General features: G+C 38.5%; 1 protein-coding gene across 2 annotated transcripts; it reads right to left on the reverse strand.

Annotated features, from left to right (window-relative positions):
- Positions 1–2,810: 2,810 nt before the first annotated feature.
- Positions 2,811–23,079, reverse strand: slc38a2 (solute carrier family 38 member 2). 2 transcript variants are annotated; one of them, XM_073058704.1, is made up of 16 exons: positions 22,741–23,079; positions 21,827–22,056; positions 21,530–21,608; positions 21,274–21,389; positions 18,917–18,990; positions 18,728–18,820; positions 18,478–18,559; positions 16,045–16,127; positions 15,095–15,153; positions 14,232–14,432; positions 13,213–13,292; positions 12,600–12,700; positions 11,714–11,838; positions 7,313–7,457; positions 7,110–7,207; positions 2,811–6,122 (listed from the first exon to the last, which is right to left on the reverse strand). In XM_073058704.1, the coding sequence occupies exons 2-16, from the start codon at positions 21,928–21,930 to the stop codon at positions 6,021–6,023; spliced, it is 1,542 nt and encodes a 513-aa protein (XP_072914805.1). In that variant the 5' UTR covers positions 21,931–22,056; positions 22,741–23,079; the 3' UTR covers positions 2,811–6,020. The 2 variants fall into 2 exon arrangements, with proteins under 2 accessions (XP_072914805.1, XP_072914804.1); XM_073058703.1 differs by having other exon boundaries at positions 21,827–22,061.
- Positions 23,080–24,261: the final 1,182 nt, after the last annotated feature.

Genomic DNA, 24,261 nt, shown 5'->3' on the forward strand with positions numbered 1-24,261 from the left:
CTGAAACGGTTGCCACAAGAGGACACAGGTTTAAGGTGCTGGGGAGTAGGTACAGAGGAGATGTCAGGTGTAAGTTTTTTTACTGAGCTGCCAGCAACGGTGGTCTTTTAAGGGGCTTTTAGATAAGTACATGGAGCATAGTAAAATAGAGGGCTATAGGTAAGCCTAGTAATTTCTGAGTAGGGACATATTCGGCACAACTTTGTGGGCCAAAGGGCCTGTATTGTGCTGTAGGTTTTCTATGTTTCTATAACCTATTGAACTCCCTCTGCAGAACCTCATCCTACACTTTTTATTGGCATCTACAGGGACCACGACTTCTGGCTGTTGACCCTCCCACTCGATACGAGATATCCCAGACCCTGGAACCCAGGAGATAACATACCATCTGGGAACCTCATTCTCACCCACAGTACCCTGACTTTGCCCATTCTCCTGACTAATGAATCCCCTATCAGCGCAGAGTGCCTCTCCTTCTCTGTTCCTTCTGAGTCATAAAGGCAAACAGTGCCAGAGACTTGCCAGCTACAACTTTCGTCACCGATAGTATCAAAAGTGATATACCTGTTGTTGATGGGGAAGCTACAGGAGTTCTCTGCACTGATTCCTTAATCCCTTTCCCTTTCCTGACTGTCACCCAGTTTCCTGTGTCCTGCACCTTGGGTGTAACTACCTCTCTATATGTCCTATCTATCATCCCCTCAGCCTCCCAAATGATCTGGAGTCCATCCAGTTCCAGCTCCAACTCCTTATCGTAGATTATTAAAAACTGCAGCTGAATGCTCTTCTCACACTTCTCTGGAGGTTTCTCTGACTTCCCACATCATGCAAGAGGAGTATTTCACTCTCCTGCCCTAGCTGAGCAGATGCAATGAAGAGAACAAAAAAAATGCTTTTCTTTTTTTTCGCTTTCTCTGAGTGAAGCCTATCTTTGCTGAACCCTCAGAACCAAAGACTTAGGATCACCACTCTATGTCCACTCAGACGATGGCTGCTGCACTTCCTCCATCATTCCTGTTAATTCCTCATTACATGTTCAGGAATGGATTTATTACCTAATCTGGGATTTGGGATCCAGAGAAGATCCCGAAATCTCTCTGACATGTCTTTCTGCAGCTCACCCAGGTGAGCACAGTATGCTTGAAGACCATCATCTGTATTCCTTCTTTCCCTTTCAACGCAGAAAGTCTTGGCAATTGTAGAAGGTCACGATGACCATTGTTGCGCTTAAACAGCGGTGACTTGGACAGAAATGAGGAGTTGACTGTTTTGACTTTGGTAAGATTTATATCATTTCCTTAAAATTGAAGTTCGATCTCATTAAACTTTGTGAATAATTCTTATAAATAAACAAACAAGTATACGACTCTGGGAATTGAGGAGTCTATAATGGCTTGGGGGAAGGAACTGTTGCATAGTCTGGTCATGACAGCCTGAATGCTTCGGTACCTTTTGTCAGATGGCAGGAGGGAGAAGAGTTTGTATGAGGGGTGCGTAGGTCCTTCACAATGCTGTTAGCCTTGCGCATGGAGTGTGTGGTGTAAATGTCTGTAATGGCAGGAAGAGAGACCCCGATGATCCCTTCAGCTGATCTCACTATCCGCTGCAGGGTCTTACGATCTGAGACGGTGCAATTTCTGAACCAGGCAGTAATACAGCTGCTCAGGGTACTCTCGATACATCCTCTGTAAAATGCAGTGAGGATGGATGGTGGGTGATGGACTTTTCTCAGCTTGTTACACTTTATTCTGCATTGTTATTGTTTTACCTTATTCTAGCTCAATGCACTGTGGAATGATCTGATCTGTATGAACAAAACAAGCTTTTCACTGCTTCTCTGTACATGTGAAAATAATAAACCAGTACAATAACCAAAGAGGGAATGTTGTGAAGGATCACAATAATATTGAAGTTAACTAGATCTTTATTCACCCGACCTTAGATCAGGGGCTCTCAATCTTATTTTTATACCATGGACTTCTCTGGCAGACAAGTAAAGCCTATGGACCCTTCCTCAGGATAACATATTTAAATATATAAAATAGAATACATAGTATTACAAAAGAAACCAATTATATTGAAAGTTATCAAAATAGTAAAAAATTGTAATATGTTCTTTATTAACACATTCAATAATAAGACTACATTTAAAATATAGGCAAGGTGTTGCTTAGCTAGAATAAGAACATTATACTGCAGGATGGTCTTGACAAAAGCACACACATGGATTTCAACTTTTTGTTTTAATGATTACAGGTGTTGAAAATCCTGATTTGCAAAAATACGTTGTTGCAAATGGAGCCCTGAGGAGCCATTAGACCCCAGGTTAGGTGCCTTGCCTCAGAAGAATGAAAAGGAATTTAATAAAAAAAACAAGAGGAGAAATATGCTTCCCTTGGCTGAGAGCTCTACAAGGAGTCACAGGGCAAGACTTACTACTGCAATCAGAAGAAATGCCTTATCTCAGAGGAGATGAACCATGGAATTCTCTGTCACAGAAGGCAGTAGGGTCAAGTCATTTAACATTTTTAGGAAAGAGGCAATAGATTTTTACTGAAACAGATGATCATTTATGACTCAAAGTTCCAGTTTTCCTTGCACGTTTCCAATGAAATACAGCTAAATTATCTTCATGATTTGCATCACATTTGCTTTGCTAGCTCAGCCTTTGCATAGTTTGAAAAATCTAAGTGCTACTTAGTACAAGCCATTACCTGCAACACTCCTACACCCCTTGGTATCTCATATAAAAATATTGCAAATAATTAATAATTAAGACAGGCATTTGTAGCAATATTGAAACACAAGTGTTTAAGAGTATAACTTTATTTACAATATGTACAATACAACAGGTGTTTCACTGAAACAAGAGTGTAGCATTGTTCATAATGCACTCTCTTTGCTAACAACCAAAATTCCCCCATTCAAATGGAGGCCTTTCACAGTTAACGGTATAGAAATATACATACAGGATAACCTAGATAATGTCAGGGAAAGCCTTTTTAATTGTGTCCGAAAATACATCAAACAGTTATTCAATTAAAAGAATATGCCAAAGTCAGCAGTCATGCTTTGTTAGTTGTCTGTACTGTCTGTACTGGTACAAATAGAGTGAATTACACAAGTATTATTAATACACAAGCTTCGTCTGCAAGTGATTGTCTGTGAAACATAAACTTCAGTTGTAGGTCACAGTTCACCATCATACTTTGTAAAAATGTTATGAAAAAGCAAATTCAAATTTATAATTGTTCTGCAATTTTGCAAACGGTAATGATTCAAGCTTCCTCTAACAGTGAACTTTAAAATATTATTCATCTTTTATTAATTACCAAAATTTCATCAAGAATAGACACAAAATGCAGGAGGAACTCAGCAGATCAGCCAGCATCTATGGAAATTAATAAATTGTCGATGCTTTGGAACCTTCATGAAGACTGATCAAACATTGACTGCTTATTCATTTCCATAAAGGAATGGTATTACTCTGGACTTCCAGCATTTGTAGACTGTGTTGTATTTAAAACTTGCATTAAAATTAGATATGACTTCGTGGTGAACAACTGAGGTTATGTTTGACAGCAACAACCAGTAATACAGAACGGATGTTCAGTCAACTCAGTACAAAGAATGATATTATGCCTTTCCATTTACTAGCATTAAATGTCACACTGTTTTAGCACTCAAGACTGTGTTATGTTGAACAAAATAAAAACAAAGCACTGAAACAGAATTTTTACTACCAGTCGTTAGCAGAAATTCTTCAGCCACTGCGCAGCTTTCACCTGTGACTTTGAAGAAAGTCCAGTAATTTTTTCAGGAAAACTTAAAAGGAACAATAATACCTCTTAAATATTGACAACATATTTACAAATAATTATGTACATTTATTTACAGTCATAAATATGTTAAATTATACTGATTTACTTCAATTTTATAAATATTCTATGACAAATAGCAAATTAAAAAAAATTGCAGTAGGTTGGACTGTCATAGGAAGCACAATAGTTAAGTTTTCTTTCAAGTAACCAAATAGGAACAGCAGAAAATAACACTTCAATTCCAGGAGGCAGAAGATTATTAACATTTGAAAGGTAAATACTGACTATGCATTACTTTTAAAGCAATGTCACATTTTCCTCTACTGAATTCTGTCATTGTCATATTCCACTACTTGCTGTCAATTAGATAACAATAGCTGTTCTCTGTAGTGGCAACAGGTGGCAAAGGGAGACAAAGGAAGTGCTTTAGTGGTGTTTTTTAGCTTTAGCTCTAAGTACCATATTATTCATTACAATCAACTCCCAACAATTGCTGCTTGACTTCCATCATGTGATACAGAAGGAATGCAATGTTCCTTTGTTTCCTGCCCATGAATCATCATGAGTGCACTTTGTGAACAGCTCAATTCCATCACTACAAAGTGCACTATTGATGTTTATTTAGCAGAGAAGTAGGCTCTGCAAAACAAAATTGGCTCTTCTCTCCAGTCTACAATTGACATTCACAGATTGGCCTTCAGGAAGTGGAACAGGTGACAGATGTGAAGAAATGCATCACCACATGGTAAAAACGTACCTGAAGTTGTAAAACTACTTCAATCAGCTCATTAACTATGAAATGGATTCATGATGCAATATTCTCAATTATTATGCATCACTATAAATAGCATTATTATACAAGAAAGCTTGGTTTCAAATAAATGCTTTAAACATGCTAAATTCTTTGACAAGACATAGTTGCAAGTGTTAAATTTCCTAAATCTCCAATATGCTGTAATTAGGCAGTCATATGATGTTACAATGAAAGAGATACATATTGAAATTAGGCCCTTTTGCCTGCTGTGTCTATGCTGGCCATCTACACAGACACTACATTCCTCCCATTTTCATAATTCTATGTCTCACCTATTCACTAGCAACAATCTACAATGACCAACTAACCTTCCGATCTGCACATCCTTAGGAAGTGGGGGGGGGGAAACTGGAGCACATGGAGGAAACCCACGTGGTCATAGAAAGAACGTGCAAACTCCATAGAGACGATAATCACTCCTTATTCCTCTCGTATGAAAGGTACAGACTGTCATTTTATACAGATATACAACAATCAAACCCACACTTAAATATCTCCAATATAACCATTTCTTTCTAGATAGCATTGGGGTAAGGTAAATCAGAGCCAAATCACTCATCTAACACCCCAGATGGAAGCTGGGCTTTTCTAGTTCCACTGGCTTGGGGACGTGAAGAACAACCAGAACTCTCAAGTGATATCCTATTGAGTTACACTAACTCCAGTTCTACATGATTTCTTTATCCAAGGACCTATTATCCAGAACAGACGGAATATTTGAAAAGCCAGGCAAAAATAAAGAGTATTAGGCCCTTCTGGCCCACCTTGTCCATGCTGATCATGGTGCTGTTCTTTTGTAAGGCAAGCTAGGCTACCCTAGAATAGAAACTTTCCACTGTGTCTTGTCTGTCAATCTGCTGTTTTTATCAACACTACATTTTAAACAATAGTATTTAAAACTCTGAACTAAAAATTCAGGCTGCTGCCTTGAAATTAAATACTCAAGTCTATGTCCACAAGACAGTTTTGTTTAAAAATGGTCAAAAATACTGAATGCTTACGTGCTATTGTTTAAATCTACTAACATACAGTAAAATCTATGGCCACATCCTGGGGAATTTAGCTTCAGTATCTACAAGAATCAGTTTTCTAAGGGCTTATAATATTTTGTTCCAACATTTATGTGGCCTTATAAATACATATTGTACACCAATTACACCATTCTCTACGAATGGTATCATTACTGTCTGAACCAGTTTCTTAATAATCAATCCCAATATAAATGGTTTAATTTTTTGGACAACTATTCCTAACTTCTAGGAAGACAGTAAATATGAATGCCTTTCCAACTTCTTAGGAATTTGAAGGCAGAGAAAATAAATATAATTATCAATCTTCTGAAGAGTGATAATTTAATTGAACATGTAGTTTTCTTCAGTAACAGTTTAGTGGCCATCACTCATCGATGCATTATGGGTCCAGTCAAGAACAATGAGTGTCATGCTTCCAAACATAACAAATATACCGCTGATCAGGAATATTAATGCCTGAGAGAAGAAAAAAGATAGTTAATATGGTACTTCCTTTTACAAGTTTTATATAAATGTATACTGCTCCAATTCAGAACCAGTTAAAAAGGGTTCATTTTTTACATATTACATCACTTCAGTGTGCTTGAATACAATAAGTTTCCCAGCTTTTGAAAATTTCTTTCCATATGTACTTGTGAAGTTGGCTGAAGAGATTTAATCTTGGCAGGGGAGTATAAATAGCACTCCACTATGTAGCCTGCCTAAGAAGAAGTGTTATTTTTGCCATACATTTTTATATATTCTAAGAACTGCTATAAAATCCACTGGACTCTTTGTATATTGAAAAATGTGAGGACATATTTTTCATCTAAATTATTACTGCAGAATTATATATCAACTTCCAAGAGGACCCATCGTTATCATTGGTTTTGGAGGCTTGTGTGCCTCAATGACCCAGAGAGCTATGATGGCTGCAGTCAGGCCTTGTGCTTTTGACTCTTGGTAAGATCACCCATGCCAAACAGGTAAAAGGGTAGAGACCAGACTAAGTGTGGCCCACCGGTCCTCCAGGCTGGGGGGGGGGGGGTGTAGTTCAGCTCAGCTCTAATAACCATGACTAGTAAAATAAAATTGCTATGGAGACAGCAATAAAGAATCCTTCTATATCTGAGTGTGACGGTATTCCTGAGTCTCCACCCAGGTCTTGCATGACTGACAGTAGTGAAAACCGAGAGAAAGTTACTAGCATGATGAAGGAAGCCGTGAACACTGCTAAGATCAAGACCAAAATTGGCTTTGATTTCCAAGGACAGATGGAGATGGAGGATTTTCATTGCTGCCCAAAATGCCAGTGATGTAACGGTCAGGAAGTAAGTAAGTTGATATAAAATAAAACAAGAAGTAAACTTAAGCAGATCTACACATCTCTAAATACAAGCTGAAATGATAGAAGTTTATCCTTATTGTTATTTACTACACTTTAAAATTAGATTATTAACATACCCCAATCTTCTGTATTGATTTCATTGACTCTTTCTTTACAAGTCTGAGGTAAAATGCAGAAGGCAGGATAAAGATTAGCATAGCCGCGGCAGAGGAACCTAGAAGAAGTATGGAAAGGAGAGAGGTCATATTGTATCAAGTCCCATCTATTTGCTTAACAAGTGCAGGCATTATAGGAAACATTATTTTATGCATACACTTACCTATGAACCCAAAGATATCTCGGATGGTCGGAACAAAGATAACCAGGGCATTAATGGCAGTCAGAATTATAACAGTGATTATAGTGTGACGTATCCAGTTAAACTTTTTGCTGGGGAAAAGTAGCTGCTGAACAGAGGTGCGAATCTATAGAAAAAAAAGGTAATATTACTTCACGTTGTTGATGCAACACCACCTTTGTTAAAACACTAACAATTTTATGCCACCAAGAACTGATGGCAGGTCACAAAGAAAGACAGCTTTAACAGTAAAAGCATCATGATGATGCAATGTGTTTTCCTTCTCAACATGGGACTTAACAAGTTATGCCTTTTATCAGACGTGTTATCAGAGTTGACCCTTATGTGACCACATAGAAGATCTTTATGAGTTGCAGTAAGTTTGCAAGCAGATGCAGCAAGTAGTTAAGAAGGTAAATGGTATTTTTGGTCTTTATTGGAAAGGATTTAGAGTTTTGAAGTAAAAATATTGTTAAAATTGTGTAGGGTGGGAAAGAGGTCCATGAATGAGAGATTTAAATAAGGAGCCTTGGCAGGATTTTTGGCTGTTTTTGGCGGGGCAGTCGCAATTCATTAACAAGGGCAAATAAAAATAAGACAGGGACAAGTGGAGTTCCATTTTTTGGAGCAGCCATTGTTGGAGTGGACCAGTATTACAGTGGAGAGGTTTTGGTTCATCAGGCTTTGGCAAGAATAGGCTTGAGCGAGGTTAAGTATTTGGCGAGTTTCTTCTTCTTCTTCATTCTTAGTGCATAGTTAGAGCATTGAGAATGACTCTGGGGGTTGTGTTGTGCTCCTTGTGTGATATGTGGGAAATCTGGGAGACTTGCAGCCTCCCGGATAACCACATCTGCACCAGGTGCACCGAGCTGAAGCTCCTCAGAGAATGTACTAAGGTACTGGAGCTGCAGCTTGATGACCTTCGACTCATGGAAAATTGTCGAGATGATAGATTGCAGCTACAAGAGATGGTCACCCCTAAGTTGAAGGAGGTAGGTAAATGGAAAAGGAAGGGAACTAGACAGCCAGTACAGTACACTTGTGGCCATTCCCCTCAATATGATGTTGGATACTGTTGCCAGGGATGACCTACCAGGGGGTGTGGGAGTAGACACTGTAGTGAATCTGGTGCTGTGGCTCAGAGGGGAAAAAAGAGGTGAAGAGGATTGCAGTGGTGATAGGAGATTCCATAGTCGGAAGAACAGAGACCAGATTCTGTGGGTGCGATAGAAACACCTGGATGACATATTGCCACCCAGGCCTCTCAGGTGCCAGGGGCAGGGATGTCTCAGATTGTGCCCATGACATTCCAAAGTGGAAGTGCCTTGGTACATAGTTGAACCAATATCATAAGCGAGGAGGTCCTGAAGAGAGAATTCAGGGAGCTAGGTAAAAGCTGAGAAGCAAGGCCTCCAGAGTAGTAATCTCTGGATTGCTGTCTGTGCAGGTAAAAATGGGATGATTTGGCAGATGAATGCATGGCTGAAGAACTGGTGCAGGAGTCAGGAATTCAGATTTCTGGATCAATGGATCCCTTCTGGGAAAGGTATGGCCTATACAAAAAGGACAGGTGGCAACTGAACCCGAGGGTGTCCAATATCCTTGAGGGCAGGTTTACTAGAGCTGCTGGGGAGGGTTTAAACTAATTTGGCAAGCAGGTGGGAACCAGGGTGATAGGGCTGAATGTGGTAGTTGGTTTACAAACAGAGGCAATGTGTAGGGAGATTCCTGGCAAGGACAGACTGTTGATAGGGAAAAATTGCAGTCAGTGAGATGAGTTGCTGTCTAAAAGGGGGACAAAATTGAAAAGGGTGATGAATACAGAACTTAAAGTGTTATATTTGAATGCATGTAGGATATGGAATAAGGAAGATAAGTTTGTAGCACCCTTACAGATTGGCAGGTATGATGTTGTGGGCATCTCTGAGTCATGGCTGAGAGAGGAACATAGTTGAGAGCTTAACATCCAGGGATACACACTGCTTCAAAAGGGCAACCAGGTAGGCAGAGGGGGTGGAGGGGTTCTGTTGATGAAAAATGAAATCAAATCCTTTGAAATACGTGACATAGGATTGGAAGATGTAGAATTCTTCTGCAAAGAGGTAAGAAACTGCAGGGGTTAAAGGACCCTGATGGGAATTATATACAGGCTTTTGACTGCAGCCAGGAAGTGGGATTTAAATTACAACAGGAGGCAGAAAAGGCTCGCAATAAGGACAATGTTATGGTTCCATGGGGGATTTCAATATGCAGGCAGGTTGGTGCTGGATCCCAAAAGAGAGAACTCATACGAGATGGAATTGATGGCTTTGTGGCCAAGTTTGCAGATGATACAAAGATAAGTAGAGGGGCAGATAGTGTTAAAGAATCAGGGAAGCTGCAAAGGACTTTGACAGATTAGCAGAATGCGCAAAGAAGTGGCAGATGGAATATAGTGTCAGGTAGTTTATTGTCATGCACTTTGGAAGAAGGAATAAAGCCATAGACTATTCAAAAATTAGAGGTGCAAATTCTCATTCAGGATTCCCTAAAGTTTTACTCGCAGGCTGAGTTGGTGGTGAGGAATGCAAATGCAATGTTAGCATTCATTTCAAGAGGACTGGAATATAAAAACAAAAATGTAATACTGAGATTTATAAGGCATTGGTCAGACCACACTGTATTGTAAACAGTTTTGGGTTTTGTATCTAAGAAGTAATGTGCTGGCAGTGGAGAGGGTCCAGAGGAAGTACATAATTCTGGGAATGAAAGGGTTAATATGAGTACCGTTTGATGGCTCTGCACCTCTGCTTGCTGGAATTTAGAAGGGGGGGCGGGGAATCTCATTGAAACCTATCAAATGTTGAAAGGCCTAGACAGAGTGGATGTTGAGAGTGGGCGGGAATCTAGGACCAGAGGGCACAGCCTCAGAATAGAGGAATGTCCATTTAGAATGGAGATAATGAGGAATTTCTTCAGCCAGAGGGTGGTGAATCTGTAGAATTCATTGCCACATGTGACTGTGGAAGTCAGATCATTGGGTGTAGTTAAGGCAGAGGTTGGTAGGTTCTTGATTAGTCAGGGTGTGAAAAGTTACCGGGAGAAGGCAGGAGAATGGGGTTGAGAAGGAAGTGAATCAGCCATGATAAAAAGGTGGAGCAGACTTGATGGGCTGAATGGCTTAATTCTGCTTCAATGTCTTATGGTGTTATGGGTGGTGGTGAGGTTACACCTGGAATACCATGCAGTTTGTTCCTTTTTCTTGGGAAAAGATACTCTAACATTGGATTCACTAGGCTAACTCCTAGAATAAGAGGTCTTCCTGAAGTCTAAAGAAACGGAATCTGTACTCTTTGGACAATCATTTTATAGTTATATTAAAAACATTTGCCTTTTATTTCTGTGAATGATGGCAATTTGAGAACAAAGCACAGAGTTCATTGAGTGTGAACCAAAATAAAGATTCTCTGCAAGAGATACACCATAAGACATTGGAGCAGAATTAAGCCATTCAGCCCATCAAGTCTGCTCTACCATTCCATCATGGCTGATCCTGGATCCCACTCAGCCCCATACAGCTGCACATCCTTTGATTCCCTAACTGATGAGGAAACTAGCAACTTCTGCCTTAAACATACCCTTAGACTTGGCCTCCACTGCAGTCTGTGGCAGAGCATTCCACAGACTCACTACTCTCTTAGTAAAAATATTCCTCTTTATGTTTGTTCTAAAAGGTCATCCTTCAATTCTGAGGCTGTGCCTTCTAGTTCTGGATACCCCCACCATAGGAAATATCTTCTCCACAGCCACCCTATCTAGTCCTTTCAACATTTGGTAAGTTTCAATGAGATCCCCACGCATTCTTCTAAATTCCCGTGAGTACAGGCACAAAAGCTGCCAAATGCCCCTTCATTCCCAGAATCACCCTTGTGCACCTCCTCTGGACTCTCTCCAATGACTACACATCCTTTCTGAGATATAGGGTGCAAAACTGGACGCAAGTTTTAACCAGCCTTCAATTCATACCAGGGGATAAAAATCAGATAACAAAGTTTTATCTGCTTAACTGTTGTATAATTTTAACTCTAAATCAAACAGGTTTATACATTTTTGATTTACTTAAATTATGTATAATTCATTGTAGTGCGAACAAACTACTGAACTAACATTAATTTACAACTGCACTTAAGTAAAAAAAAGGATAAATTATTGATAGAACTTATTTCTTGATTGTGTGTAGCATATGTTGTATTTTGCTTCTGAAATTTGGATCTGTGCACTTCCCTAAAACTAAATTTCAGAAGCTGCGAGCAATTCATACGAGTGAAAGTCATGTTTCCAGTATATGTAATTGAACGCCAATTTTTAGTCTGGTATCAATCTCTTCCTATGGAGTGTACTTACTGGAAAAAGAACGACTGGAACTGTAAAAATAACAGCTACAAGAACTGCCAGACGAACAACAAGCAGCACCGTGTCAAATCGGTGCACTTTCGAGTATGTGTGAAGTAACTCAGGCTCCACTTCACCTGTGGAAGAGAAGATCATGAGGTTTCATTTAAAACTTGATTTTCTTTTTAATTCTATAATGAAAGATAACACCGCAAGCCAAAATTCTTAAAGGTCTCTAGTGAGTTTGTTATATTAAATTGAAATACTTTGCAAATATTCAGAGAAATACCTGTGACTAAGGGTTAATAAACTGAAACATTAACTCTGTTTCTCTCACCATATATGCTGCTGAGCTTTCCCTGCATTTCCTGTTTTTACTTAATACCAGCATTTGTCATCTTTTTTTTTCCATTTCAATTAGAGAAAATTCCCCCAGCTGTCAAAATATTACAAAAATCTTTTGCATCAACCAGAGACACCAGATTTGTTTGATTTTAAGGCAGCATCAAATAAAAAGATGACACAGTATGCACTGTCTTGATACCATACTGGTATCAGCCTGTGCGCCAATCTATTAATCCATAGCTTTCTGATTCAGAGGTAAAAGTGCTTGCAACTAGACATGGCTCAAATGGAAAGCAGTAGTGAAACTACAACAGATACCATTATTAAATTTTATGATTCAGACTTTCAGACTATCCAAATGTGAAAATTTAATTTTTCTGAAGCTATATCCTGACTCTTCTCACATCAAATACACTTTCCATGATTACACAGCTGAAATGCTTTATGTGAGAATGGCTACTTAACCTCAATAATACTCTACTGCCAGGGGAACTTTAGTTGAGCAACGGATGCTGGTTTAACAGATTAGAAGATAGTGTTATATGGGACTTACCAAGGAAGGTCATGTAACCGAAAAGTGCAGCCAACAGGTACATAACAAATATAAAAAAAAATGAAACATTGGAAACTCTTTGCATTTTCTTGCGGGATCGGCTAAGAGAGAAAGAAAATATTGTTTTGATTAATTCATTCCAGTGTAATTAACAATTAATTTGAGCGATACATATTTACAAATCGCTAACAGTCAATTTCAATAACCTATTATCAAGTTTCTGCTTCAAAATATGATACTGAATATTTAATCTAGAAAATCAACAGAAGCATGACATTTCAGACAAATTTTATTGGTGCTTTCGATGAGTAACATCCTGCAGGAGAACAGAATGTTTTTTTCACTCATAGAATCTAATGTTAGCATCAGATATTGCACATTTTAATGCAAACAGGGGAAAGATCCACCCTAATCTGTCCAATATGCTTTAATAGCAACTGCAACCACAGATTATGACTTTCCTCAGTTCTCGCCTCAGTGTCCAGTTTACCTGCAGACAACTGCAGTCTATGAAATAGATCGGATTTAATGGAGAACTTGTCTACTGAATGAGAAAAGATCCCTTATCCCTGGGAACCCATGGCATGTGCAGTATCAATAAAAAGGTTCTTACTCTTTGAGTTCTTCATAGATGGGAAGTACAGCCGGATGACACACAAAGGCAAATGTCAGAATTGGCACAGCATAGACGGTCTGAAATAGAAAGGAAAATGGAAAGATCAGTAAGATTTATTTGATAAACTATATCATAGCAGAACTATTCAAGACAGGAGCTATCAAAATAAAAATCGGGCGTCGGTGATATTTACTTTGTCTCTTGATAGTAAAATCATTGTACCATGATGAATCACATGACAGGCATTACCCCTCAACCCTCAGGGACAGGACGTCAACCTTCAACCCTCAGGGTCAGGGCATCACCCCTTAACCCTCAGGGACAGTCATCACCCCTCAACCCTCAGTAACAAGGCGTCACCCATGAATCCTCAGGAACAGTGTCACCCCTCAACCATCTGTAAGGAGGTATAGAAGCCTTAGGACCCACATCACCATGTTCAGGAACAGCTATCACCCCCCAACTAACAGGTTCTTGAACCAGAGAAAATAACTTCACTCACCCTAACACTGAACTGTACACACACCAGCAGGTTCAAAAACAGTTATTACCTCTCAACTATCAGGAAGGAGGTTCAGGAGCCTCAGGACCCACACCACCAAGTTCTGGAACAGTTATTACCCTTTAACCACCAGTCTCTTGAACCAGAGGGATTAGCTTTATTCACCCACCAACTACGGACTCACTTTCAAGGACACTTCATCTCATGTTCTCAATATTTATCGCTTATTTATTATTATTTTTATCATTATGTATGTTGCATTTGCATAGTTTGTTGTCTTTTGCACACTGGTTGATGTATTGTATGTTGTCTTTTTATAGATTCTATTCTTGTATTTACTGTGAATGCCCACAAGAAAATGTATCTCAGAGTTGTATATAGTGACATATATGTACGTTAATAATAAACTTACTTTTTTAATGATGTCATAAATACATAATAAATCCCATAGAAAATAAACTATTGTCCTTTGTATCAATGTGAAAGTACATTTTTACAATTGACTTATCCTTACCTGTGAATTGAAGACAAAATACTGTGGTTTACAGATGTTTTCATCTGTTGTGTTGTGTGCTAAGCTGGGTTCTGATACACTGGCAACTGCTTCATATGCAGATGTTGCTGTCATCATTATAGTTAAATTCAAAGTTGCGTTCCCTAGTTCCTGGTCCAGAAGGGGCAATGGACAAGGGATCTGAGAGTGTTTGAGAATTACCTGCAAGTATTTAGAAAGTGAAAATTAAAATACAGATAAATAAAAATAAACCACAGCAGAGAAGGTGAGAGTGCTGTTAAATTGTAAACACCTATCCTTGACATCAAAAGATACATTATTATCGACTTTATAAATTCTCCTGCCCCTCACAATCTCAGATGACAGTTTTAATGTGACCTACAACAGAAAGAGTCCAAGTTCAATGCATGTTTTGTGTCAATATACCTCAAAAGTGAACCAGAGGATTTCTACCAACATTGAGGTTACCTGGGGGAAATAAAATAACTACCAAAGTCTTTTGATGTTGAATTTGGCTACCAAAGCTACCAAATAATTATCAAAGTGTTGTGATACTCAATTATGATTTTATAGATTTAAATGTTGAAAATCTTATGAGAATAATGCAATTTCCATAGGAAAATAGACATGAAAAGCTCGTTCTTCAGGTTCTTATGGGACCAGTCTATACTTGTTTTCATTGGGTTTAAATCTCAGAACTTTGCAGCTGACAGAGATGGTGTCTCACCAACAAATTCTCAAGGGCAATTAGGGACTAAAATTAGGGACAATAGCATAAAATTAAAGGCAATAACACTCTTTGAAATTATAATTCTGTCATTCAATATTTTATACTATTTCTAGACTTTTCAAACAATACTTACAACTATTAGGAAGAAAAGCATACAGAGAAGGGACAGCCCACTTGTGTAGCCCAAGTAACCTGAAAAATAAGTGAAAAAATTTGTAAGTGACAATAGTAAACTTCAATTATTTTTGAATGGATAATTTAAACAATTAAATTGGAAGTGTATTCTTCATAAAGGTATTTTCAATTGGTCTTAAAATATATAAACATTCAAGTAGTTAGATACATAGATAGAAAGCAACACACACAAAATGCTGGAGGAACTCAGCAGGACAGGCAGCATCTATGGAAAAGAGTAAATAATCAACATTTCAGGCTGAGACCCTTCATCTGAGCTGATGGAAAGTTGCCTGAAAAATCTGATAAATTAAATACATTAGTCCTCAACTTTGTGCAATTTTGCAGCCAAAGTTGTGCGACATTCAATGACAGTCTTGCATCAAGACCAAATTTACAGTATATGCACGAAAATATGTGCCATGTAAGAAGTGGATGGATATGACGTGAATTCTGCTGCTCCTAAATCATCTGAGACAACTCTGTCAGGCAGGATCTATGGAGAGGAATAAACAATCATCATTTTGGGAAGGATACTTCATCAGGACCTGGTGAAGGGTCTCAGCTTAAAATGTTGACTGTTTATTCCTTCCCAAAAATGCTGCCTGACCTGCTGAGTTCCTCCAGCATTTTGTGTGCTGCTCTGGATTTCCAGCATCTGCAGAATCTCTTGTCTTTATGATAACTAAGTTCTGCATATCACAACATGTTGAAGTAAAAGGAAAACGATGCATTTGGTATACAAGACTGTAAGTTTGGTGTGAAGATCAAGCTTTGATATTCCTAGGCAAATGACTTGCACAAAACCAAACTGGCTACTTCCAAACTGAATAGGTGATGCCTATATGAAGTGCTAGATTTATAGAAGTATATTCTTATTGCCCTCTTCTTTCAGAGTAAACAACTTACCTAAATTCTTCAGCAGGGATAAAGGAAGAATTATAATTATAGACACCATAAGGACCAAGTAGTCACCATTCAGATACCAATGTCTGAAAATGAAAAACAAATATTATTAGTCTTATTTTGAACATTATGACTGAGAATTTTTCACTTTAGTATTGAACATCTCAATTACAGACATGGTAGGATGAATTGCTTAGTTGATTTTGCAATTTAAATTTCATGTTAACACCCAGCTGCATTAGATTTCTCTAAATTCCACGAAAGCAAAAACATCAAAAACATGGGACCAGTTCTAAGCAGATTGTAGGTTTACACCAAACAAACTCACACACAACATGGTACTAGATAAAACCCATCCAAAACATTCATTAACCACATGACACCTGAGACCTACTCCAACAAACTGGCAAAACAAGTTGTAACCAGGTACACATGCACACCTGCTCATTAATGCAATTATCTAATCAGCCGATCATGTGCAGCAACTCCACGCATAAAAGTGTGCAGTCGTGGTCAAGAGGTTCAGTTGTTGTTCACAGCAAACATCAGAATAGGGGAGAAAAAATGTGACCCAAGTGACTATGACCTTGTTGGTGCCAGAGGTGGTGGTTCATGTACCTCAGGAACTGACCTGCTGATCCCCTGGGATTTTCACACACAAGTCTCTTAGAGTTTACAGAGAATGGTGCAAAAAACAAAAACAAGTAGTGAGTGGCAGTTCCATGAACAAAAACACCCTTGTTAATGAGAGAGTCAGAGAGGAATAGCCAGACTGGTTCAAGCTGAGAGGAATGTGACAATCATTTCACTGATTCAAGTTAACTGGTTCATTACCAGTGGTGAAGGGCACTCGTCATTGGTGGCCACAAGATAAGTAATGGTCACAATATATCCATAGGTTCTGCTTGAGGTCTTCCATGTTTGTTTATCTGTGCAACATATTAATTATTGTATAGACAATTACACTGTCTAGTATGTTATTTTTAATATATTATCAATTACTGGTATTGTTCATATATGTATAATTGTACACTAATCCTTCCACTGAAATTACTTAAAAAGTTGAAATTTTTGTATTCTGATTTTAATTTTGAATTATTTTGCCTCTGTGTGATATGACAATGCAGGTTCTCAGATAAAGTACAGAATTCCTAAAGTGAAACAAGCATTTTATTCTATTGAGGCAACTCATTATTTTTTAAAGATTATCAAATATATCATTTTATTTGATTTGAGGGAATTTATATTCATGTGAGCTTGTTTGTTGAGGTTTTGTGTCAACACACTAGGTCATCACTGTACATCAAATAACTCAGAGATATATTACTGATAATTTACTTGGGACAATTAACTTGTCAGGATGTGGGACAAAATCATTAAATGACCTCATTGGGAATATTATGAAAACTTCACAGCTCAAGTGTAAATGTATTTGCTCAATCTGTAGAGGCTGTCCACTACACAGAATGATCTCAGTGCTCTGTTTTGATATGCCAGGCATACAGACACACTGTCCTCTCCCACTTCCTGCAAAAAGAACAAAACAATGTGTGTGGCACTGCACATGCAAAGTATCACATGAAAACAAACATGTCATGGCCTCCTACTATACCACTTGTGTGTTTAGGCTGACTAACAGTTTTCCATGGAAACTAATCATTGAGTTGCAAGGGTGCACATTGCAGCTGGAAATCCTCAAACATGTTAAAATTAGCCTGCAAAAAACACGAGTTTTATAAGATATGAAATGGGACTTTACTGGAAAAACTCAGTGCTTCAGGAACGTTCTAATGGATTGATGTGCTTAGAATAGTGATCTCCAGCAGAATACAAGGCATCAAGAACATAATTATCTTTAGCGAAATGTAACATTCTACTTTGCCTTGCAACTGTTAGAAAGACAGCTTCTGTAAAGGATTTTAAACATCCTTAAATACTACCTTAAAAACCAGACTCATAAACAGTTACTTTCCCCAAGTAGTAAGGCTGATCAGCACCTCCACCCACTGCTCCACACCAACAACCACCACTACTACTTAACGATTAACAGAGTAACTATTATTTTGACAATAGACAATAGGTGCAGAAGTAGACCATTTGGCCCTTCGAGCCTGCACTGCCATTTTGAGATCATGGCTGATCATCTACTATCAATACCCGGTTCCTGCCTTGTCCCCATATCCCTTGATATGGGACATATCCCATTTTGCTCTCCTTTACACTTGTGTCCTGGAAATGACATTAATCAAGCTTGAGCCTTTGCATACTAATCCAAACCTGTGCATTTTTCTATCATTATGTGTCATGCTGGACTTTTAACTGCAGTGATAATCATCACTGAGGTATTTATTGAAAAGGTTTCTGGAAAAGTTTTGAAATGTTCTGGTGCACAGTTTAACACAGTGTGCTGAAAACTAAGCTTGCAATTCAACATACCCAGTTTTTTCCTCAAGTCCGAGGAAAGCTTGAATGACAATTGGTAGCTCATATTTCACTATGTAGAGGTAGCTTGATGTAGCTGTAGTAAGAAACAGGGCAAAAATAAAGAGTAATAAGAAATAAAACTAACTTGGACTCTCTACACTTTAATGCTTCATTTAAAAGTCTTCAGATTAAAACAGGAAGACCTTAAAGATGAAATTATTTTTAAATGAAAGAATACTTTACAGAACTACTGGAACCTTACCTCCAAAGTTCTGCATTGTGATTGACAATGATGCTGCCAATTTACCAGGCAATCCAAATGCTTTCAGGCCAAGCTGTTCATAGACCAGTGAACCTAGAACAAAAAGAAAAGTTAAATTAATGTTTCTGTTTATATGTTTAATTCCAGTCAATAGATCCATGCTTTTAAACAAATAAGCTTATTAATTACCTCCTTCTTTTGAAGTCTTCAGTAAAAGATGTATAGAATACAGCGAGAAGACTGATACAGCACTCAGAAGGATACTGGAAAATAGAAAAGTGGTAACATTGCTCTTACGTGAAGCTTTACAAGGGATCATATGTTGTTCAATAATGTTTGAAATATAATTTACATTAACATCTAAGTACCTCACAGCAACATTATCAAATTAAGCCTTTGGTTGTAAGAAACTAAAGTGAGTGTGAAATGTTACCATTTCACTTTAAAACACATTGGCTGGCTGGCATCAAAGTTTAGAATTAATTTAGAAGGTTAAATTTATGGGTTGAAAACAAGTTTTAGCTTTCTTTTCTCTAAATTATTAGAATGCCACTGACACCGGGACATTTTACAGTGAAATTTACTTTGTAAGAAATATCAGACTTTAGCAGATTTTTCCCCATTTGAAACTTGGTTATTTCTAACACTCTGAAGTGATCTTTATGTTTGATTTCCATTATTGCACCATGATGAGCATCAAATGAATTTCAGGTCACACTGAATTTTCACATAGTCTTCTTTCTCAATTTCAAAAGATACTTCCTTCACAATTCTTTCCCTGTCTCTGCTACTTAAACAATGCAAGATCAGTTCCTCAGAGCAGCTTCTAACTTAACTCATGAACAGTAAGTATGTATTTTCGGAAATATCATGCCCTATAACCCCATTATGCCTTTATCCAATTTTATACTGAAATTTCATTTTTTCCTGTTGGTATGGCAACATCATAAGTCATACCAAGATTACTCAGAGGTTTTGTAGGAATAACATTTCAGCAAATGATCATTAGTACAACCACTCATTATGTTATCAAACCATTGCAGAGATGCACACTAGCTACCCATTTCCCTCACTGACGAATGATTCCATTTTAAGTCTACATTAACATTCTCTGCTGTTACCCTGGAATAAACAATAGAACTGTACAACTCTGCATTATTAAATGTAAAGAAAACCCTAGATGTACAAGGTAAAATGCATATGTAAATTAATGATATGAGGTAAATTAATTCATCTTTTTGTTGTATTTTTATCCTCCCATTACAAGGGCAGCACTTTTCTTGAACTTGTACAAAGCTAATGTTACAATCAATCAGTACATTGACATAGCAACTTCCTCAATAGTTTCTAAACTTTTTTTTAATTGAACTCAGATGTACATCATTCTCACAAGAAACCAATTCCTCTCATTGATGACTCACTGTATCAACATCTTTGTCACTATGGGAGAGACAATCCTATGCATTCAGTTAATCACCAAATTCTTTGCTTTCATATGGAAGTTTAGGAGTGCCCTTATTTTTATCTCTTGAGTCATCAAAGAAATACAGCCTTTCTAAACAGGTAGCCGCCTCGACAAATATTTTAAATACCTCAATTGAGAATTGGTCAATAATCTCACTTGTTAGCAAGAGGTATATGAATTAGATTTGGAAAGGCATCAAGTAAATCACATGGGCCATTATGCTGGCTGTTCTGTGTCACATGATAAACCCATGTTTACAGTAGTGTCTCCTGTATGACCATTGGACATTGTATGAATCTAAACTCCTTAAGCTTAAAAACTGAATCCAACTGGTTGCCACAAACTCCTTTGTTTGTAAAAATACATTTAACTCCCTCCCACACTAGGAGAACATTACAAGGCCTCTCTCAGCATACATTACTGAAGGTCATCTTCACCAGTGACTGTGACAGGAGAAAGCTATTCCCAAAATGACTCATCTTTAAAAGATTGGATAAGCAATCCAAATGGAACTCAGCCTCTCCTTCACAAAATATACAAAGCCAGAATAAATAGAACTGTCCCATGATCACTCAACCTATTCTTCAAATATTTGCACATGTAGCTTACTCTATTATGGTTAAGGTGCCAGTTTGGGATAAAATAATAGATTTAAGTTACCCACTGAGATCAGAGTCAAAGAATGAATAAAATTTATCTCTGAACTTTCTAATGTACTAAGGTTAAAAATTCATTTTCTACATTCATTTGTAGCCTTAATTAAATTATTACTTCACTATCTCCAAAGCTGTTTTATATCCAGCTACCAACGATTAATTAACTCCCATATTTGGTGTTGCTAGTGAAATTATCTGCAATAATAGGATGTGTAAAGTGCAGAATTATTTTCGAAAAAATGTACAGTTTAAACCCCTGTCATAGCTCCTCCTTCCTTGGCACATGATTAAACAGTGGGGAAGTCGTATAGCAAAGGACCGCATTGGCTTCTGCTGCAGTCAGTACTGCACTGCAGTGTCAGCAGGTTAGCAACTGCATCTTACAAAGCATGTGCCGTTTGTTTTGCCATCTTCCAAACACTTACACAAAAAGTATAATGCCAGTGTTAGCCATGGCATATGCCAATCCAAGAATACCACTGCCCATGATAGCATTGCTGAGGTTAAATGCAGATATTCCAAACGAGGTATTGCCAGTCCTCTGGGGAGAGAGAGAGAGAGAGAGAGAGAGAGAGAGAGAGAGGGAGAGAGGGAGAATAATAAACATATTTAGAAAGTCACGGCTGCTGGAGCACATTCCAAATGAGGACAATAAACAGCATAAGAGTATAGAGTACTCACATATTCTTCAAATTTCTTTTTCCCAATGTTTACATTTGGCAGAAAATTCTGGCTTTCTGGATCATTATCGGCATATTGACTGGAAAAGGAAAACAAAATGGTGGTATTATTCCTGGTATAGAGTTCTACACTAAATGCAAATCATTAATTTTTAACGGCTCAGATCACGAGTTGAGTTTGAATTATTCATTAAGCCACGTGACGCGTATAATGCAGTAAGAACATTTCTATTAATTAATCATTTTATTCAGTTAAACGAATATTTCTCATGATCAGAAATCGGCAGATATCCCTTACCTATTGATGGGTATCTTTTTAGTGGGAGGATAGTCATTACTGTTAGTGCTGCTAGTGTCATCATCAGGCGTAATGTTAAATCTGTTCATCTCCGTGATGGTCATGGTTAGACGGCTTTAGTGAAACACTTCCAATTTTAAGTTTGTTGCTTTTCTGGTGCAGCCAGCCAGCAATGTGTGTTTCGGGTGCTTTCGGCCAGTGACACGCCTTTTCTCTCAGCTTTGTCCGGGCTATCCTGGGGGAAATAGTGAAATGTCAATAACGTTGCAATATGCGACTTAATAGTCTCTCTTCACGTGACCTGTGGTAGGTATCAGCCACCCACTGATCCCAAATGGAAAAACACTGAAGAACAGCAACATGCCATTGTCTGCACGATCATCAGCAAAGCCCTGAATCCATTCAAACAAAGAGAGAAGCCCGCATTAAACATTAAAATATACTATTCTACACATTACTGTTAATTTCTAATGTGAGGGGAAGGGGGAATAACTAATAATTGCGACCAAAACACGTCGCCTCTCCCTCTACCGTGTCCCATTCATCTCGTCAGGGGAAGGCTGAGATAATAACACGAATTTCTCTACATGGCTGATTAAAGCTCCAGTTTATTTTAGACAATGGATGGATAGAATAATGTAAAATCGGGCTATGTGCTCATACATTATGTACGAAAAGTAAATATCGCAATTTAAAACGATGTGATCGTTGAAAGGAGATTCTAATTTCCGGATAACGCATCGGCGGCACTGGGCCAGTTGCATCATCCTCCTCTGCCGGCTACCGCAATACACGTCACAGAGAAATCTCTGAATAAAATACAGTACAAATTAAGTACCTACATGAACGGTTGGAAAATGTACGAAATCATTTCTACAATAAAACTACGCAGGTAGTTTTAATCTATCGCTCACCTCCTCCAATACGACAGTCTTCGGACGCGGTTTACTTCTGCTCTTCTGTTGTAATTCAAGCCGACGTTTAAAAAAACAGATGGTTATTTACATCCAAAAATGTCGAGTATAAGAGAGTGCAGAATTCAGCAAAGGTCGATGTATTTCAAGCGGCTTGTTCTGTGAAGACTATCTCTAAAGGAGCCTCTTTGAATATTAGTTCAACTGAAATATACAAACACACACATATATGTGTGTGTATAATTATTTTTACTAAACAGATTATATCCCAGTCATTCACAGGATAACTCGACCCTCTCCTGTGTGTATGTCAATTCAATGTAATGGGTGTTTCCGAATTCCCACTAATAAAGAGTGTTTGAAATTGCATCAGAAAGCGGAAGGGAGGGGGAGGAGCCTTCTAAATCCGTCAGAGCGGGAACTGCCACCGCCACTCCCCCATTGTGTTTGGGTGTATTGTATCTAATTTCAATGTTTGTAAACAAATCCGTCCTATATTTTGTATATTAAATGTGATAGGTATAGGTTGCAACTAGAAAGATAAACGTTCGAAGATAAAATTTATGTAATTATTCTACATCACTTCTTAAATCAGAATCCTTATGCTAATATCTGATGCAAGCTGTGTTTCAGGGTTTTCCGTGATCAGTTTCATCTGAATGTATGGTCATTTGAGTTATTGAAGGGACAGTTTTAAGTCTTAGAACGGAGTTACTTTGGTGTCTTTACTATACACGTACTGAGTACGTGCTAGCTGAGGTAAACAGGTAAGGTTGGTAGGTACTTTTTTTTCATTTATTCTGACTAATCTGGGATCAGGTAATGGGGGAGACAGTTAGTGCAGTGGTGTGCTCCGTATGCGGTATTGTGGGAGGTCAGGGTCAACACAGTTGTCCCTGATGACCACACCTGCAAAAGGTGCATCCAGCTGCAGCTCCTATCAGACCGAGTTAGGGAATTGGAGCAGGAGCTGGATGAACTACGGATCATTCGGGAGGCAGAGACAGAGATAGATAAGAGTTATCGGGAGGTAGTCACACCAAATAGACAGGAGGTAGGCAACTGGGTGACTGTCAAGAGAGGCAGGGGGAGCAGACAGAGAGAGCAGAGCACCCCTGTGGCCATTCCCATCAAAAATAAGTATACCGTTTTGGATACTGTTGGTGGGGATGACCTACCAGGAACAAGTTGCAGTGATCCTGTCTCTGGCACTGAGGTTGGACCCTCGACTAGGAAGGGGAGGAGGGAAGAGAAGAGAGCGGTAGTGATAGGGGATTCTATAGTCAGGGGGGCAGATAGGAGATTTTGTGGGGAAGATCGGGAGACTCGGATGGTATGTTACCTCCCTGGTGCCGGGGTCCGGGACATCTCAGATCGGGTGCAGGTTATTCTCGAGAGGGAGGGCAAGAACCCAGATGTTGTGGTCCATGTAGGGACCAACGACGTGGGTAGGATGAGTGAGGGGGTCCTGCGTAGTGAGTTCAGGGAGTTAGGTGCAAAGCTGAAGGGCAGGACCTCCAG

This window comes from Hemitrygon akajei, chromosome 10 (assembly GCF_048418815.1).
Source record: "Hemitrygon akajei chromosome 10, sHemAka1.3, whole genome shotgun sequence".
Classification (NCBI taxonomy): domain Eukaryota; kingdom Metazoa; phylum Chordata; class Chondrichthyes; order Myliobatiformes; family Dasyatidae; genus Hemitrygon; species Hemitrygon akajei.

Bases quoted from the DNA above. Each gene is read 5' to 3' on its own strand.
- slc38a2 (XM_073058704.1), bottom strand. From the start codon at position 21,930: ATGACCATCACGGAGATGAACAGATTTAACATTACGCCTGATGATGAC. The intron at 21,390-21,529 runs GTGAGTACTCTA...CTCTCTCCCCAG, and splicing joins AAAAGAAATTTGAAGAATAT to AGGACTGGCAATACCTCGTT. The intron at 18,821-18,916 runs GTAATTAATAAG...TTTTTGTTCTAG, and splicing joins GAAGACTTCAAAAGAAGGAG to GTTCACTGGTCTATGAACAG.